The sequence below is a fragment of the Sorex araneus genome, chromosome 2 (assembly GCF_027595985.1).
Source record: "Sorex araneus isolate mSorAra2 chromosome 2, mSorAra2.pri, whole genome shotgun sequence".
NCBI classification, from domain to species: domain Eukaryota; kingdom Metazoa; phylum Chordata; class Mammalia; order Eulipotyphla; family Soricidae; genus Sorex; species Sorex araneus.
The window spans coordinates 159,736,481-159,756,458 of NC_073303.1; the positions used below are offsets into that span (position 1 = coordinate 159,736,481).

Below are 19,978 nucleotides of genomic sequence, written 5' to 3' on the forward strand. Positions count from 1 at the left end.
CAACTACTTATAGTATGTGTTGAAAGAAGTTCTACACAAAAGTAAAAGAATGAGGGGGCTGGAGTGATAGCACAGCGGGTAGGGCATTTGCCTTGCACACGGCTGACCTGAGTTCAGTTCCCAGCTTCCCATATGGTCCCTTGAGCACCACCAGGAGTGATTCCTGAGTGCAGAGTCAGGAGTAACCCCTGTGAATCGCCAGGTGTGACCCAAAAATGAAAAAAAAAAAAAAGAAAAAAGAAAAAGAAAGGTGTCGAGGAGTGCTTCCAATTGCTTCCTATTCTCCCCCACCTCAATTGTTTCCTTTTCTTCCCATCTCCTCTCTATACTCTGGCGCCAAGCATGATCTAAGTATCCCCTCTTTCAAACATTGCATTCCCTCACCCGGTACAGCCAGCTATTAAGACTTAGTTTTTTATTATTATTACCGAGACAGCATTGTTTGAAATAGTTTAATATTTATGCTTTTGACATCAAAGTGTGTGCACTAACATTACCATTAAAGTGCCTAAATCCTGCACCTCTGTTCTTAAATAAATTCCATTCTGCCCTCACACACACTTTCACCTAACCCCCAAGAGATCCCTCAATACCTCCCATGGCTAAAACCAATTTTTATTGTCTAATGGAGAAAATTTCACTCATAAGATCATAAGACTTACTTTTAATTGTATGTTCAGTATGATATGAACTGCAAAGCTATTTAATAGTACAAACCAATGTTAATTTAATATCACTTTTCTAAAAATCTGAACCATATTACTAGCTTTTTATTATAAAATAGACTTGTATTGATGGTCAGGACATTTCATTTTGATATTCTGCAAAGTTTTTCTGAAAAGAATAGGGAAGAAATCATCTCTATGAACTGGAATAGTAGAGTTGAGACTGCCATAATCTCTCAGAGCTCAAACATATTCAAACACAAATTATTGACTGAGAAACTAAGGACTTAAACAGTTTAAATCCTTGGTTTATTTCAAGTTACTAACTCCATGAATTTGAGTACATTTGTATGTGAAGACATTTTCTGATATGACAAAGTTTGAAACTTACTGTTTGTGGATTGGAGCAAAACTTGAAGTTCCGTCTGTGCATCTGGATTAAGGTCGCTTATGTCTGTTTCAATAAAGGTGGAACCAGAAAGAAGAGAATCACTAGATCCTGGAAGGGGAAGAGTAGAATTTTTAGTCTCCCCTTTTATCCCCTTGTTTTTTTGGGCCACAGCCAGTGTTGCTCAGGGGTTATTCCTGGCTCTGCATTCAGGAATCAGTCTTGGGAGTGCTCAGGGGACTATACGGAATGCTGAGGATCAAGTCTAAATAGGCCATGTGCAAGGCAAGAGTCCTACTCGCTCTACTATCTCTCTGTTCCATAAAAGTCTGCTGTTTTTAAATGCTGAAAACATACATGACAACCTTTCAGCAGCTGTACTGCAAACCATAATGTCTATAATGAGAGAGAGAGAAAAAGAAAAAAAGAGAGAGAAGAGAGGTGCTTGCCACAGAGGCAGGCTAGGGAAGGGGTATAGGATATCATTGGTTTATCCTTTCTCCGTGGCCGAAGGGAGCTTAGAATTATTGGGTTAGACCCGTCTCAGTGCTTCCCAGACACAACCATTTCTCTACGTTTATTGGAATATAGCTCTAAACATTTTAGGTTTAATATTGGTCTGTCCTTTCTCCCTTGCCACAGGGATATTAGGTTTATTGGGTTATACCCACCACAGTACTCCCGAAGCACTCCCATTTCTCTGTGTTTATCTTCTTTGTGCTCTGCTTCCCCAACTGGTCAATTAACTTTATTTCCAAACAAGACTCTGTTGACTTGTAAGATCAGATCCTTTGAAGGACTCTGGATTTGCATTTGTAAGTGAAATATTGCTTTTCTCTTCTCCTTATGTCCTTTGCATAGTTACTTTAGAGCAATGTCCTTTTTGTATAGACTCAGGAAGACAGTTAATGCTATGCTTTTGTAACTTGGGAGCTAAATGACTACAAATAATATTCACTCCTGGGCATCTGTGTTCTTGACTTAAGCTTCAATTGCCCTTAGTTCCTAGCACCCCAAAAGCAGGGTCCTAATGAGGGACTGGATGGACGCAGGGTAAGTGGTGAGCTACCTTTGTATTGAAATGGGCCAGGCCATGCTTCATAATACTTAACTATAAGTTAAGGGCACATACATGGACAAATTCTGTCATGATCCAAAATTAACAAGATTAGGACTCTGCTGGGGTTAGGAAAGACTAATCTGGCCTGAGCACTGTAGTCTGAGATCTACAGCGAGATGTGCCCAGGACAGCCATCCTATAAGCTTAATGCATCTCTTACTGTGTCCATATCAAAATAACTAGTACTATTAAAAAGTAGGGCTGGAGCGATAGTACAGCAGGTAGGGCATTTGCCTTGCACACGGCTGACCTGGGTTCGATTTCTTCTGCCCCTCTCAGAGAGCCCAGCAAGCTACTGAGAGTATCCCGCCCACATGGCAGAGCCCGGCAAAGTACCCGTGGTGTATTCAATATGCCAAAAACAGTAACAACAAACCTCACAATGGAGACGTTACTGGTGCCCACTCAAGCAAATTGATGAGCAATGGGATGATAGTGCTACAGTGATTATAAAGGAGTAGAATTAAGATAAATGTTTAAATGGTTATTGGACTAAGGAAACAAGAAACGCACCCCTAGACGATATTTCGCCCTTAGGCGGGTCATCTTGCTGGATGAGAATTTGTCCTAGAAGAATTTCCCCTGAGGGAAGGACTTTACATCTGTTGATTGTGTGCCCACACCTATATATAATTGCTACCCCAATCCTTCATGATTTGGAGATATAACTAAGGCTGTAAAGGGGCAAGGAGGAGAGAATCCAAAGAGAGAATCCAGGAGAATCGGGAAGAGGATCAAGGAGAATTGTGGGGAGAATCAAAGGAGAATAGAGACGAGATTGGAATAAACTGCAACTGATCACCAACCATCCTGGCCCTCGTTTCCTCCTTCGTCTGCCCATTGCCATTGGCTGTCCCAGGTGGGGGAAGCGGCCCAAGATCACCAAACATAGGCGGCGAGAAAGCTCCGAGGTTTCATATTCACTGAGAGATGAATGGGGAAGAGATAAGAGGGGAACTGGGGACACTGGGGCTGGGAAATTTCACTGGTGGAGGGATGGGTGTTGGAACATTGTGTGACTGAAACACAGTCATGAACAATTTTGTAATGCCCTATCTGGCAGTGATTCAATAAAAAGCTAAAAAAAAAAAAGTCTGTGGTTTTAAGAAGAGAACTACTTATAATTTGTTAACTAAATGGTCTCTGCTAATACAAATATACAAGATAAACAGCCCACCTTTCTTTACAGAGAAGCGAACATCTGTAGAACTCTGACTATCTTCTGAAGAGAAAGTAACAGATTGTACTGCTACATTAGGCTGCACCACTGAGCCATTATTCAAAGACACGGAATATTTCTCCATTTCCTTAATCAACCTGGAAAAAAAGAAAACATAATAATCTAGATTAGTCATAAGATCAAATATGTGTGTTTTCTCCTACATTCTTGGTAAAAATGTGTGGCCACAAAACTCATGCAATCCCAACAACCGTGGCACAATCACTTAAAAATAATTTTCTTTACAGTCTTTCTTGTGTATGTGTGTATACACACACACATGTATTTATTTATATCTTAATTTAGTTCTGGAAAATTATCTCCACTGAAAAGTCCCTCAAACACAGATACAGAAAGATGGGATTCAAGAATGACAGGTGTTTCCCAATAGAAATAGTTGTTACTATGCTACTCTTCACAAAGAAGGATGGATGGTGTTGCTAACTGTAACAAGACTGTGTGCATCTTGTTTTTCCAGTGTTATAAGTAAGGTTTCACTTATTCAACACACTTTCTGCAACAAAACTTCTGGTGTCCAAAGCATCTCTCACAAGTTGTTAGCTCCTGAGGTGACAGTGCGCGTGAAATGAAGGCAGAGATGAGTCCTACATGCATTGCCTCAACTATTAACTCAACATTGCAGATTTTCACTATGAGCTTTTCACTTTGGGTAAACTTGAAGATAGGTTAGATGGAATATGGGAAGAGTGGGGTAAATCTGGTTTACTATAGGAAATGTTTACACTGTTTCTGAACTTGACATAAACTAAATTTCTAGAGCTCAGATAATTGGCTTGATCAGGTTTTCCAGAAGTGAACAGATTTCATTTGAATGTTATTATTCCCCATTTAATTTTATTTATGCCACTAGAAAATGTTTTTATTCCCTAAGTGAAATGAAAGACGTTGCAAAATAAAGATTGCTGTTATAAAGAGGGTCTGATAATAATTCATATGGAACATTAAAGTTAGTTTCTCTGTTTCAAATCTTTTTCTTCCAAAACACTATTTTATTAATTTCAGCAATTTGCTATACACTCCCCACTTACAGAAATCATACTCCAGGGCTGTTTTCAGTAAAAGGAACATGTAACCTCCAATCTGCTAAGAACATAATTATTGAATTCCACAATTATACTTTAAAAATGTATAATCATTCCATCAGAAAAACTGGAGTTAAGTAGGAAAAAGAGAGAACTTAACTTCATGGGGTCTTTCTATGTGCCATGCCCACTGTACTATTTCTGTTAATGCTTTTAACCTAGAAAAGTAAAGAGTCTTTGTCAGGTTTCTTTCCAAATTGGATTGTACTCACGTTGAAAAGGTATTTTCATTACCAGCAGCAGTAGCCTGTTGAAAAACTTCTTCACTGGCATCTAGAAGTTGACTCACTGTTGTGACAGCAGTTACTTTTGCCTGCAATGAAGAAGGCCCTGTCACCATAAAAGACACAGGTCATCATTGTCATTACTATAATTTTATGGTATTGATACGGCAATTTAGAGACAGGTGTTTTTCAAAATAAAGACTTGGTTTTTATATACATAAGATGGCAAAGAGGAAAAAGGATAAAGTGCAATGAAAATACAAACTGAGACCATTGAAAAACTTAGGACTTTGAATTTGATCTCATAGCAAGATTTGCCCATAGGATTTTCACTCCCCCTCAGACCCCCAAAGAACACAAAAATAGATTCTTGGACACAGAAGCAGAAAGAAATAGAAGTTTAGGGCTCTGATCATTGAAATATTATAACCCCAATATTTAGTATGATTTATTAATTATATCTATTATAAACATTAAGATTATTAAAAATATTTCTAATTTGTTTACTGTTAAAATATTAGCACTGCAGCAAAGATCTTTTGGTGTTTGGTGACTGTTAAACTGTCTTTGTTTGGGATATTCTTAACTTCTTTAATAACGAATCCTTCCACAGATTCTGTGGTAGTCATTAGTCTTGGTAGTCATTCTTTTTCTCTTTACTAACTTGTTCCTTGAGTCTCAATTACTTTCCAAAGAATATAAAGTAACATAGATAAATATATTGAAGTAAGATATTTAAAGGAAATAGAAGAAAGGATCAATGTCTTCAGATTATGTTGTAATCTTGTACAATGAGACAGTGGCTTATTTCATGAGTGGTTGATAATACTGATTGATCAGTTACCCAAACTATACAATTATGAAATGTTTTCTGTATTTTTGCTGCTGCTTCAAATTCCCCACCCATTTCTTCTATTAATTGTTGTAGTAGATGTTGTTGTGATGACTAAGGGTTGTCACCTGGCTATGTTGCTTACACTTTTGTTTAGTGTAATTTAAAGGTATCAGAGTTTAATAGGTTATGATATCAGCAATGTGAACTAAACTTACAGTTTTTGAAAAGATAAACCAAAATGCAAATATGCTTGCTAGAAGGAATCACAGTATAAAATATGAGTTTCCAAATGAGGTCCTTAGAAACTAATTATATGAAATTGAATAAGGACACTGATGTGAAAAGTAAAAATGACTTGGGAAATTTATTAATAAAGTGAAATGGGTTTGTTCATTCTATCCCAGAAATGTCTACATAATGAAAGAATATTTGGACAAGAAACTTGTTTTTATTTATTGATCACAATAAATATTTCTTAGACCACTAATAAGTAGTTTTCAAAAGATAATTTTAAGAACCTTAAATTTTTCCAGGTGCATATTATGAAATATAGAGCTGAGTTTGTGGGGCTTTTCTTTCTTTTTTTTCTCCCTTGCCTTTTACCAAATCTTGTGAGTTTTACCTCAGGTGTTGCCTCTCTGGATGAGTTGAGGATCTGTCCAACCACATTAGCAGCAGAAGAGATATTCTCAGCCGTTAAAGCACTAGAATTATGTGTTAAAATCTGTGCATCTCTCGAAATAGTATCAGAATTTGTTGAGATGTTGACAATCTGTTTAAAAAGCACACACACACACAAATAATCCTCTTAGACTATGAATAAACGTGGTAAAGATTTGTTTGCATGTAGACTGGAATTTAGTCGATCCTTATTCTCTTGACTATCATATTTACATGTTTGTTTTTTTAAAATGTTTGCTTCCTTCTTTGCAATAAGGATGAAAGACAGAGAACAACAGTTTTCTTGATCTTTGCTAATTGGTAGGATTAACTATGCCGGGCTGCCTTACAAATCAGAACTACTCAAGTGTGAGAAGCAAGGCTTTCTACAGAGAAGCACAGGAACCAAGAGTACATGGCTCAGAAACTTAAAAACCAGTTCTCTGCTACTTAAACTAATAAGTCATAAAAACTAAATTTATAATTATTTTTATTTTATTTTCCTGGAAATGAATTTTATTATAATTTATAAAATCATTGGTCTGTAATGAGTTAAAATGTTTCTTAAAAACCTGGATTTTTAACACAGATAGTTTGGTCAGTCACTAATTTAGATAACCCCTCTAGGTACCAGTTGGCCCTGGGCTCTAATGGTACCTAATGGTATTGAAAGGGTATCACTGTATCCCCTTACAGCAGAGCTGGCAAGCTACCCATGGCGTATTCAATATGCCAAAAACAGTAACAAGTCTCAAAATGAAGATGTTACTGGCGCCCACTCAAGCAAATTGATAACCAACAGTGCTACACTGTCTCACTGTCATCCCATTGTTCATCGATTTGCTCGAGCGGGCACCAGTAATGTCTCCATTCGTCTCTGTCGTGTGCTAGTGTAGCATGATGGCGTATTGGATTTTGAAAGGGTAGAGGATATTAATCCATATTATTTTTAGTAAAGTTGGTTTCAATATGTCTATGCCCCTACATGAAGCTTCATTTCACTAGATGGTAGTATCTTCTGAAAAATCAAACCAAGTTCCATGACTGTTTACACTGGGGAAGGAATTGGGAGCAACATCCAAGCAGTGAACAGGAAAATATAATGCTGTTGTTCAATAGCCAGGTCCCAGCTAAATGTTACGCACTTTGTGACATGTTCTATATGAGTTAACATATTTAAAATGCACAAAACCCTGAGAGTTTAGCATTTCTCCCATCCAAGTACTACCCAGGCTCGACCCTGCTTAGCTTCCGAGATCAGATGAGATTGGCTGTGTTCAGGGTGGTATGGCCGTAGACGAGAGTTTAGCATTTCTATTCTTTAAAGTCTTGAAAGTTTTATGAGCTTCCTTAAAGTTTGCCTAATTTAAAAATGACCATGGTTTACTGTGCAAAACACAGTACCTCCAGGAGTCAATGCTTTCTTATACATAAAATAAGTACATTAGCACCTATTATATAGCTGTTACTTGAATTAAATGTATTAAGATGCTACATATAAGAAGTTTGTTGCGGTATTTGGCATATAAAAGGTGATCAATATTTATTAAGTGTGATTATCTATGCTTATGTATAATATGGAAATAACTTCTAACTCACAGAGCTTCTATAAAGACTAAAACTAGATACCTCGTGAAACATGCCTGTCAACCAGAGGGACCCCATAAAGTTAAGGTTCCTCTTCTTCCTCCTTAACTCCAGTTCTGAGCACTTCCATATACAGGCATATACTTAGTATTATTTAGCCTGCATGAAAAGTATCTAGTGAGGTACACTTCCCATTTTCCCTACTCACTGATACAGCTCTGAGGACAGCACAAGGTGACGGAGTTTCATCAACATCAGGTTCTAATGTTTCCTGCCTAGAAGAGTTTTGAGTCATAGGTTTTCTCTTTATGCTGATGAAATATGCCATAACAATACCTTTTGGCATCAAATTTCATGGATTCTATATTCAATCTAAACTTCATTGGTATGAAAAGATAAGGTCATTTAAAATGTGCTCGCATTCAAACTGTGAGTACCATTTGCTGCAATTTGCCAAAAAATGTCCTGTTTTGCCGATTTTAACTTCAAAAAAAGCAGGATGATTTTCATTACTAGAGTTTTACATATCTAATCTGAGAGTTGTAGGAAACATGAATTTAAACATAAAGCATTGAAGAAGGATGTCTTTATACAGAGTCTGAACTTCTTCCAGTTGCCCATCAGACGGGTACTATGAAATACCTGAGTTTCCAGGTCTTTCAGAGTTTCATTGCATTTTCCAAGGGTCACATTTTGCAATGCTATGTTTCCATTTTCATCCCGGACGCACAAGGCAGTTGCCATTGGTTTGCCCGCTTCAATTAAAAAAAAAAAAAAGAGTGTTTGCAAAATAAGTCACAGAAACCAACTGCTCCCATATGCAGGCTCCTTTGCAACATCTTCTTGCAATTCCTCCTATCAAGAGGTGGTCTAACTCAACTCTAAGAAAAAAAAGAAAGGCAAGCAATTTTACAGTGACTTTGATGGAACTGGAAGGTATCATGCTAATGAAGTCAACGTGAAGGAGAGAGGGTCAGATACAAAATGGCCTCTCTCATATGTGAGATATAAAGAAACATAGTGTGGGAATAACAAGTAGTAAAACGACAGAACCTGAGAACTGACTTACCAAACTAAACTTACCAATAAAAAGGGTGGAGGATAACTAGGAGGGGACCCGGGATCCTGGTGGAGGCAAACAGACGCTCTGGTGGAGGGTATGGTGTTGGTACTTTGAATACATGAAATCCTATCATTAACAGTATTGTAAATCATAGCTCTTTTCATTAAAAAAAAATGCTTTTTAAAGAGGTGGAGTCTATTTTTCCATTTAAAAAATTCTAGACTGGCCTCATAACGTGTGTAGACAAACCAAGGGTAATAGAAATGACATTGTGAGTTCAAAGACCTACACCTAAAGAGCAATGAAGCTTTGGTCTTCACTCTCTTCTAATGCTGTCCCAAGACATAGAAGGAAGCAGGATTCACTTTCAGAAGAATGAGACCCTGGTGAGAAAGAAATGAGACCATCTAGCCAATAGCTAATACCAATGTTCTGTGTATGTGAGATCATCCTGGACACTCCAGCAAAGTCCAGCTGTCACCATCTACCTACAGAACTATGATAAACAGATACTACTAAACCACTAAATGTGGGTTGATTTGATAAACCACAGTGAAAAATTATTTAGACAGCTACTCCAAGAACATTATAGCACAAACCACTGTCTTTATTCTATTTTTGTGTTTGAAGGTCTGGCTGGAACTACCACACAGTGCTCAGGGGCTTGAGGGCTAATCTCAGCTACACCCAGTCTGACTGCAAGTGTTATTGTTCAGTGCTCAGGTCATTGATGTAGTTGATACTGTTTGGACCCAGTGGTGCTGAGACCCCGTAGGGTCACCTCTCTGGTGCTTGAGGAGCCACTAAGATCATACCTAGCTATGTGGCAGGGTCATTTGGTGCCAGAAACTAAAATTGGAGCCTAGCATATGCAAAGCATGCATGCCAGCCCTTTAAGCTGTCTCCCTAGCCCCTTATTTTGGGTTTTTTAGTCTAGAACCCAAAACGCCAGTAGACTGTTACCTTACTTTTAAAAAAAAAACTGCAAAAGTGACTTTCTAACAATTAAGAATATAAGGGCTTCAATTTAATGTGCCGATGACATACAAGTTGAGAGATAAAAACATTTTTTAATTTGTACTTGATATTGAAATGATAAATTGACCTTCATTTCCATATTGACTTTCATTTCTTTATCCAAATAGGGATAGCAACTGAAAGGTAAAGAGTTCTATTACATTGTAGAATCTAATTAATGTGTGCTTGGTTCACAATCAAAATATGTTCAATCACTAGGCTTATTTCCTGAGATTATTATTTAAGTCTCCCAACTGCAGTGTGTTTTTATGAACATTAATTAAGAGGCTGCTAATAAAACCACCTCCTGCTGTTATTATAAAAATAACTGATCATAACATAAACTTCCTATAGGACCATCTTTGGGCAGTTATTTCTTTTTTTTTTTTTTTTTTGGGCAGTTATTTCTTGAGAAGACATTAGAAACACTAAAATCAGTGATTGCTCCTACAATGCTTAAAATATAAAGTTAAAGCCTTCTCATGTGATGACTCCATCTTTAATAGAATGAAAATTTCAACAGACATATAGAATTCTAAAGTGGCCTTATTTCAAATGAATGTTATCCTTTATATTATCTTTAAGTATAAATATATTTACTCAAAGTTATTAAATTGTATTGTGGCTATTTTGTTATATACAATTAAATGATTAGATATAGTTCTTAATGAAAAACAAAAAGCAAATTTGTTAGTGATCTAATAATTTCTAAGGACTCATAAGATACTGAACGTAGACCTAAAATCAAGTAAACCATAAAAATGTATATATAAATGGGGAACAGATTAGAAATAGAAAATTTTAAGGAGAAAAAGGACAACAAACTTGAACAGATTTAATTGTGCTCATAAAGCATATATAACATAAATCTAAGTCTAACCAGTCTATAAAATAGATATGAATTGTATAACTCAAATATAGATGTTAATCTGATTGAAATCCAGACTAAAATTAAGCTAGAAAAATAAATCAGTTGAAGAGGGATTCAAAGGACTTGAATTGCTCCCTATTTTAGATTTTAGGAAAATAAGAATTCTGTATGGTTTGGGGTCCTCCAAAGCAATGACCTCCCAAGGACCACTCCTGAATTTTTTGTTGTTGTTGTTTATTTTTGGCCACACCCAGCAGTGCTTAGGGCTTACTCCTGACTCTGTGCTCGGGGATTACTCATGGTGGTGGTTAGAAGACCATATGCAGTGCTGGAGATGAATGTTAGACACTCATACCTGTTACTCTATCTCTCTGGCCCCGGTTCATGATCAGTCTGCCTAAGAGTTTAATTCTAGGACCCAAGAATGTGTTTGGCTTGGCTCCTGTCATGTTGTGGACGACTTGAACACCTGAGCAGTGCTCAGGGGCATCCCAAGCTGTACCTGGAAATGCTTGAGGACAATGTGGCACCAGAAATCGAATTAGGGTCAGCTGTATGAAAGGCACATGCATGTGCCTTAACCCCTGTGCTAGCTTTCTAAGTCCTCCCCCCCAATTTGTTTTTGTTTCATTTTTATTCTAATTTATAAATTTGTTTCAAGAGTATAAAGGTTTGTTTCAGGGGCACAATTTACATCATCACACGCACCACTGAAATCCCAGTAACCCTCTTCCACAGTCTATAAGAAACCTTCATTTCTGCTCCTGCCTATGCACTTCAGGTAGCTGAGTTCTGTTGTCAAAGTTGAAGGATTTGTTATCTCTTTGCACATTGTCTCTTTCAGGGTTTAATGGCTTTGTAATTCTTTGTGAATCACCTGACACTTGTTTTCTTTTAACTTGGTCGCCTTACATGATAACATGATACCAGTAAGTTCTGTCATCATTGTCTAGTAAAAAGCAAGACTTTATTTATTTATTTTGGTGAAACAAGACAGTTTTGATTGAAACTTATTTAGAAAGATGTGAGGGGAAAGGAAGGGAGAAGTGTGTGTTCAAGAGAGAGCACAGATTTGTCCAAGCAGAAAAAAAGCAAGCAAAGAAATATTCAGGCAAGCAAGTGAGACACATGTTCAGGGGAGAACAGGTGCTTGAAGAGAAAACTGACTTTATCTTTTTTTTCTATAGCTGAGTAGTAGTACATTGTGTATAGCCTCACGATTCATTCTTCTGTCATAGGGTACTTGGGTTTTTTCCCAGTCGTAGGTTATTTCAAGCAATACTGCAATAAACATAGATATTCATAACTTATTTTCAAATCAATGTTTTTGAACACAGGCATCATGAAAGGGAGCCAAACCCTCCCACAAAACTTCTCTGATGCCTATTCTGGACCGTAGTACTGGTAGGAGGAATGAGAAGTTTGACCCAGCACATTTGTGTGCCTGAATGGAGATGCTTGAAAAAATACATACCATTTGCAGTGTCTTCTCCACATATTTCTAAGGAAGAACCGTATCTTCCCACTGGAATTTTGCCAAAAGTAAATCCACCACTGGTGCCACCTTCACAGAAATTAACTGTAATGGAAAGAAAAATTATTTTTATGATAAATTAATTCTTTAACATTCAAACCTGGATTGCAGAGATGCTCAACATTTGAGCGTTTCCACGTTTTGCATGTGGAAGTCCTAGGTTCTAGCCCCAGCACTGCAGCCCCAAAGCACCACTTAGAGCTAGCCCTGAGCAGAAAAACTATAGCAGAATGCAAACACAGTTGGAGGTGACTCAAAGCAATTTGTGTGTATGTATACATACATATTAAAACTAGAAAAAAAATCAAAGTTTAATAGCCATTCAGTATAATTTGAAATAGAATTGATTGATTGCCCCATCTGGAACATCATACTTTAAATTTCATCTGATTAAATTATTACCATTAGAATAAGTTCTGCAATAATAAATAGGTTTCATTAAAATGTGCACAATATATAGCTTGCATAACTTGATAGATGTGGTTCCACACACATTAGGTTAGTATTAGGTTAGTTGAAATCTTTCAAATTAAAGATACAGAACATATACTAGCAAAGAATATCATGAGGACATGGGTCAAAGCTAAAGATATCAAAATCAGTTATTATGTGAGAAGTAGTAGCTAGTAAGTATATAAAAATTACAGGAGGGAGCTCTAAGTTTCTAGATCTGAGCAGAGTGTGAAGTGTACTGAGTGCTGGGAAATACATTGTGGATTAAGAAATGACCCTGAATTTTCATTCTGTGATATCACTGAAGAAGCCAACCCACTGATTTAATAATACCTCTTCAAGGAAGGGTGAAAGAAGATTTAAGAATTCATCTAAAAATTTTCTTAGGGAAATACAACTTGATTTCATAAAAGTTTTTAGAATAGTAACATTTGTGATGGGCTGTGACAATATAACACTAATTGAAAGGAACTGAGAAAAATCCTATCACTCCAGCCTCAAATCAGATACTGCAACCAGAAAGAAAAACAACTTAGCTTTAGAAAGAAACTGAAAACACTTGAAAGTTGGGGGACAAATAAAGTGTGTTGAACACACCAGAAAGAAAATAAGTCAGCTTTTAGTATTAAGCTAATTAGCACATCTTAAAGCTATTATCATTATATCCCTTGTGACTATTATAATTACCAAGAAAAGCTTCAAGAAACTTTGCTGCTCTCCTTATTAAAACAAGTCATATAAACTTTACACTCTGGCTTATATTAAGTGACTTACCAATTGTACATCTTAGTCCTTTCCAATCTTCTGGACAAATGCATCTACCATTTTTCCATTGTCCACCATTCTTGCATAAGTTTATAGGACTGCTTGTTGGTGGGGCAGCTGTTCAAAGGAAACAAATGTATAGAATCATATAAAACTAGATGGTTAACTTCTCCTTTTGGGACTATTCCCTTTAATTTATAGATACAAAACTGTTACTTTGATTACCATTGTTAAGAAATGTTTATTCTAGCGATCACCAACTACATTGTAGTTGAAGGCCCTGTGGGGGAAGGGAGTTGCGGGCTGAATGAGGGCTAGAGACTGAGCACAGCGGCCACTCAACACCTTTATTGCAAACCACAACAGCTAATTAGAGAGAGAGAACAGAACGAAATGCCCTGCCACAGTGGCAGGGTGGGGTGGGGGGGAGATGGGAGGGGGGAGGGTGGGAGGGACGCCGGGTTTACTGGTGGTGGAGAATGGGCACTGGTGAAGGGATGGGTTCCCAAACTTTGTATGAGGGAAGTATAAGCACAAAAGTGTATAAATCTGTAACTGTACCCTCACGGTGATTCTCTAATTAAAAATAAATAAATTATAAAAAAAAAAAGAAATGTTTATTCTAACATTATCAACAAAAGTATGCAGATGCTATATCAGACTTCAGTGCTGACTAGATATTATTAGTACCCCCAAATTTGTGTCATCCCATTGCTGTCATCCCATCTGTGATCCCACTGTCATCCCATCTATTTGCTCAAGCATAACTAGTAAGTAACCAGTAACGTCTCCATTGTGAGACTTGTTGTTACTGTTTTTTGCATATCGAATACACCATGGGTAGCTTGCCAGGCTCTGCTGTGCAGGCAGGATACTCTCAGTAGCTTGCCGGGCTCTCCTAGAGGGACGGCGAAATCGAACCTGGGTCAGCCTCGTGCTAGGCTAACACCCTACCCGCTGTGCTATCACTCCAGTCCGAATCTATACAGTACCAAAATAATTTTATACCATGAATGAGATTTATTCTAGGGAATTTTGGTTGGTTGTTTGTCTTTGTTTCATTTTGGGGACCATACCTGGCTTGCACAGGACTTTCTCCTGCTTTCACTCAGAAATTTCACCTGGAGGGCTTGGGGGATCGTATGAGGTGTTGGAGATTGAACCCAGGTTGGCCACATGCAAGGCAAACACCCTACCCCACTGTGCTATCACTCTGGTCCATATTCTAGGTTTTAAAGTCTGGTTCAAATTTGAAAATCAATTGATATGTTAAAGATAATAAGAGAAAGATGAATATACAATGAAACACAATACATCTGAAAGATATTATCGTGATTACTATATGTGTATCCAACATGGAAAGACTGAAACTATTAAAGTAACTATTAACAGACCTAAAGGGAGATATATTATTCTAAATAACAACAGCATTGGGAACTTTAATACCCTATTTATCTACCTTCAAATTCCTCCTCATCCTATCCCTCCCCTTCAGTGCTATAGAAACAAAGAATTTCAAAACTGAAGTCTGTCCCCTATAGGAAAATAAAAGCATAATCCAGGCACATTTAAAAAAGTCTTCAGGCAACTTTTGATAATTTCATTATAAAATGAAATTTTGTAAGGAAAATGACAAGTCTCTAGAAGGCAAACTTAGACACAGATTTGGAGTTGATAGAGGGAAATTGAGAACAACCATGAGAAACTTAATAAAGTTAAAGAGTCTCAACTAAGAGCACTTGTGAGAATGACTGTTCTCCAAAAGACAAGAAAGAAGTGTGAGTTAGGATCATTGTAGTACCATCATCCAGTTGCTCATCAATTTGCTCGAGTAAGCACCAGTAACATCTCCTTTGTGAGACTTGTTGTTACTGCTTTTGGCATATCAAATATACCATGGGGAACTTGCCAGGCTCTGCCATGCGGGCGAGATACTCTCTGTAGTTTACCAGGCTCTCTGAGAGGGGCAGAAGAATCAAACCCGGGTCATCCACGTGCAAGGCGAACGCCCTACCTGCTGCACTATTGCTCCATCCTGTGAGTTAGGATGTGAAAAGAAAATATTTTTGACAAGTGATACTGTTGGTTGAAAAATAGATTGGTGCAGCTGCGATAGTAAATAAGGAGATTCCTCAAAAAAATTAAAAATAGAAATTTCATACAGTATAGTTATCCCACTCCTAGGTATTTCCCCAAAAACTTTATACAAAACATAAATTCAAGAGATGCACTACGCTCTTAATTGCAGAATTTTTATTTATAATAACCAAGAATTATTTGTCACTCCAGATACTTTAATGGGTTCTTTTGTGAAAACATGTATACTGGAGAATTTCATGATTACTTTTTTTTTTATAAACTTGGGATATAATTATTAGTGTCTTGCACTAGTTTGAGGATAAGGTTCCAATAGAGCTTTATGCACTTCTAGATATATAGACTCACATTTTATAGACCAGTTTTATTATTTGCAGTGACCCCTTCCATCCCCATGCCTCCCCCCCAAACACACACCCTCACCTCTCTGAACCAATGAAGAGTTCCTTTAGCTTCTAGGGGCTGGAGAGCATGACTTCCCTAGTCTCCGTTTCCTATGAAGGGAGTTTCTTGGGGCTTTGGGTATTGAGCCTGTAGCTCTGGTTGAGCTTGCTTACTTGCCATTTTAGTATTTTCTCTTTTGACTGTCATCTGGGATTTCTCCTCAAAAAAGAAAACCAGAAGATGCAGAGGAATCATGAAACAGTCTGGGGCATCTGCCTTATAAGCATGTGGCCACGAATTCAAAACCCTGTTGTCCCATATGCACGAATCACTGTTCTGTGGAGCCTGGAAGCTCTGTGGTTTGCTAGCCGTTTCACCATAAGCAATGTCCAGCCACACTGCAGCCAGATATCTATCATTGTATCACTGTATCACTGTCATCCCATTGTTTGGCAATTTACTCGAACGGGCACCAGTAATGTCTCTATTCCTCCCAGCCCTGAGATTTTAGCAGCTTCTCCTTACTCTTTTTTTTTTTAATTTTTATTAAATCACCATGTGGAAAGTTACAAAGTTCTCAGGTTTATATGTCAGTTATACAATATTCAAACACCCATCCCTTCACCAGTGCCCAAATTCCACCACCAGAAACCCCAGTTTACCCCCCGCCCCCACCCCCTACCCCCTACTGTATAACTAATGAATTTCACTTCATTTTTTCTTTACCTTGATTACATTCCATAATTCAACACAAAACTCACTATAGTTGACATAACTCTCTCTCTCTCTCTTTTTTTCTCTTTTTCCTTTTCCATTTTTTTTTTTTAATTTTTCCCCCTCATCCCCCTTCCTGCGCCTCATAGTATGGTGTACTCCACGCCACGTTGGCCAGCGTGGGGCTTTTGCTTAGCTCATAGTCCAGAGGTGGCTGTTACATTAAGAACCTTCAATATTTCAACAAAAACTTACTGTTATTATTTGGAGTTTCCCCCCCAAGTCTGACCTGTTCAAATGGAACCCTTTCACATTGATGACAATTATAAATGTTAAGTCGCGCGGACGCGGCAGCGTCCGCGCGTTTTTGGATTTCTGTATAAAGTCCTGGGAAAATTCTGCCAGAAATTACATATTTCCTCCGTTAGCTGGCGTGGGGCAAAGGCTTAATTCACAGTCTCCATACATGGGTGCAGGCACTTGCTGGAACCCCAATTCCTAAAGCTGTCTCTGGTTCCCGCTTGTTCCACATCCACCGGCTCTGCAGGGGCATGGGCGCCCGGGCCGAAAACCCGGCCGGCCGGAGCCGAGCACGGGCCCGACTAGGGCTGGCTCTGTATCCCGCGGCTGTTTCAAGTTCAAAGCACACATTTTTTTTTTTTTTTTCCGCGCCACCAAGTTCGTACCTTCTCAACGGACCCACAAAATGTCGGACTCCACGCCTTCTCCCGGAGGGGAGAGAGACCAAGAAGGAAGGTTCTTTCCTCCGTTAGCCGGCGTGGGGCAAAGGCTTAATTCACAGTCTCCATACATGGGTGCAGGCACTTGCTGGAACCCCAATTCCTAAAGCTGTCTCTGGTTCCCGCTTGTTCCACATCCACCGGCTCTGCAGGGGCATGGGCGCCCGGGCCGAAAACCCGGCCGGCCGGAGCCGAGCATGGGCCCGACTAGTCTCCTTACTCTTCTTTCCCAACGATTGAGGCTCCTTCAGGCTCAGGGGAATGAGACCTATCATTACTGTTTTGGGCATATCGAATGCACCACGAGTATAAGCACCATAAAAAAAAAAAAAGAAGAAGAAAGGAAAAAAGGAAAAAGGCGTGACTCACAGAGGCCTCTGGCAACACCACAGCCACAACTTGTATACCTCAACTAGAATGTGACATTTCCTCATCCCAGGAAATGTGAGCAAGCACGGTGGCTAAATGTGAGCAGTATGTAAATCTCAGTGAGGTCCACAACCACAAACGCGGAGCACCACAGCTTGATGTGTGACACCCCTCCCTCAAGACCACCGCAGCTGAAAATGTGTAAGCACCACAACCAAGTATATGTGTGATTTCCCCAACAGTGCAACTAAAATATCAAATACAAAGAAGGAGGAAAATGTAGGGTTCCTTTTTTTCTTTTTTTTTTTCCTTTTTGGGTCACACCCGGCAATGCACAGGGGTTACTCCTGGCTCTGCGCTCAGGAATTACCCCTGGCAGTGCTCAGGGGACCATATGGGATGCTGGGAATCGAACCCAGGTAGACCATGTGCAAGGCAAACACCTTACCGGCTTTGCTATCACTCCAGCCCCGGGTTCCCTTTTTTAAAGTCTCATATATTTGAATTACCTTTTATATTTTTTGCATAATATCTAAGCATAAAATCTAAATATATTTCTAAGCAGGAAGTCAGGCATCATTTCTTATCATTTTAATGATGATTTTGACTCCCTTTAAAGCAAGAGCCATGGGCTGTACCTCTAGGTATTCATACGTTACCAAATAAACAGAAAGCACCCAACAAATGTCCGCTGAACGGTTTATTTGCCATTTGTATTCTGGTTGATAATACTGAATCTTAGCATTCTATCTACTCTGTAATAATCAACATTAGTTTCATTTTATTTTTAGTGTACACAGACGTTTATTTGTCACTTAAATGCTTTATGTTATGCAGTGTCTAATACACCTACACCGTAGGAAACTGACCAGAGTTTAGAGGAGGAGGAAGGCTCAAAGCTACCTTCCAGGGTCTGGCTCGAATACACTGCAAGGTCAGAGTCAATATCCTTAATACCTTGTGTTCCCCAGCTCAAAGCCTCACTCAGACTTCCCTAAAAACTTACAAAATACAGTAACGTGGTAATGGTATTTTTTAAGTCTCTGTGTTTTAAGTCTTAAAGGTTGTTTTAAGTTAGAAAAGGTTTCTATGTAAATAACTTGTTTATATTATATAGCTGAACTTTTAGAATTATGCTCATAAATACATTAGCAACTCTACACAAAAATTGTGTCATATAGAAGTACCTTGTTTCAGATTAACAGTTAGAGGTTGAAAGAAACTAGAATTCAGATCTTTTGGTTATATAGGAAGGCTCTTGGGCTGGAGCGATAGCACAGCAGGTAGGGCGTTTTCCTTGAATGTGGCCGACCCGGCTTCGATTCCTCCGCCTCTCTCAGAGAGCCCGGCAAACTACAGAGAGTATTCCGCCCGCACAGCAGAGCCTGGCAAGCTACCCATGGCATATTCAATATGCAAAAAACAGTAACAACAAGTCTCACAATGGAGACGTTACTGGTGCCCGCTAGAGCAAATCGATGAGCAACAGGATGACAGTGCTACAGTGATACAGTGATGAGGACTCTTATTCTTTCCTGGCAGTTCCTGGTATTGTGGCAAGGAGAAACAAAAGAGGAAGCATAGCTTCTTTGTATATAAGATATCAAAATACTAGAGCATATTTAATAGCAGCATTTTAAAGATAACATCAGTCTGATATTATTTTCTATAAACTCTGAAATTTGAATCACTAATATATCTGCAAATTCTAGACCTATTTTCCATGCCTGTACTATACATCAAAGAAAAGAAATATAAAGCATGTGGCACATTTCATATTTAAGAAAGTAGCATAAAATATCCAAAATTAAGCAAAGCAAATCAAAGGGAGAAAGACAACTACTAGAAGATTTCATGCATATGTGGCATAAAAAGAAACAAAGCAAGGGAATAAACAAGTAGCACTGTCGCACTGTCATCCTGTTGTTCATCAATTTGCTCAAGCGGGCTCCAGTAACATCTCCATTGTGAGACTTATTACTGTTTTTGGCATATCAAATATGCCATGGGTAGCTTGCCAGGCTCTGCCATGCGGGCAGGATACTCTCGGTAGCTTGCCGGACTCTCCAAGAGGGATGAAGGAACTTAACCCGGGTCAGCAAGGCAAACGCTATACCAGTGTATCTTAATGAAAACAATCTGATGCACTTTGACTATAGAATTGAGGATA

The 19,978-nt window shown here is 38.5% G+C and overlaps 1 protein-coding gene across 1 annotated transcript in view; it reads right to left on the reverse strand.

Annotated features, from left to right (window-relative positions):
• The window catches only part of ADGRG7 (adhesion G protein-coupled receptor G7), a 57,919-nt gene that overhangs the window by 27,723 nt on the left and 10,218 nt on the right, over positions 1–19,978 (reverse strand). Inside the window, exons 3-9 of the mRNA XM_004606820.2 lie at positions 13,514–13,621; positions 12,227–12,331; positions 8,444–8,556; positions 6,177–6,326; positions 4,708–4,808; positions 3,351–3,490; positions 1,057–1,164 (exon numbers count right to left, since the gene is read on the reverse strand). Of these exons, the coding sequence (XP_004606877.2) occupies positions 1,057–1,164; positions 3,351–3,490; positions 4,708–4,808; positions 6,177–6,326; positions 8,444–8,556; positions 12,227–12,331; positions 13,514–13,621 (825 nt within the window). The remainder of the gene's footprint in view (positions 1–1,056; positions 1,165–3,350; positions 3,491–4,707; positions 4,809–6,176; positions 6,327–8,443; positions 8,557–12,226; positions 12,332–13,513; positions 13,622–19,978) is intronic.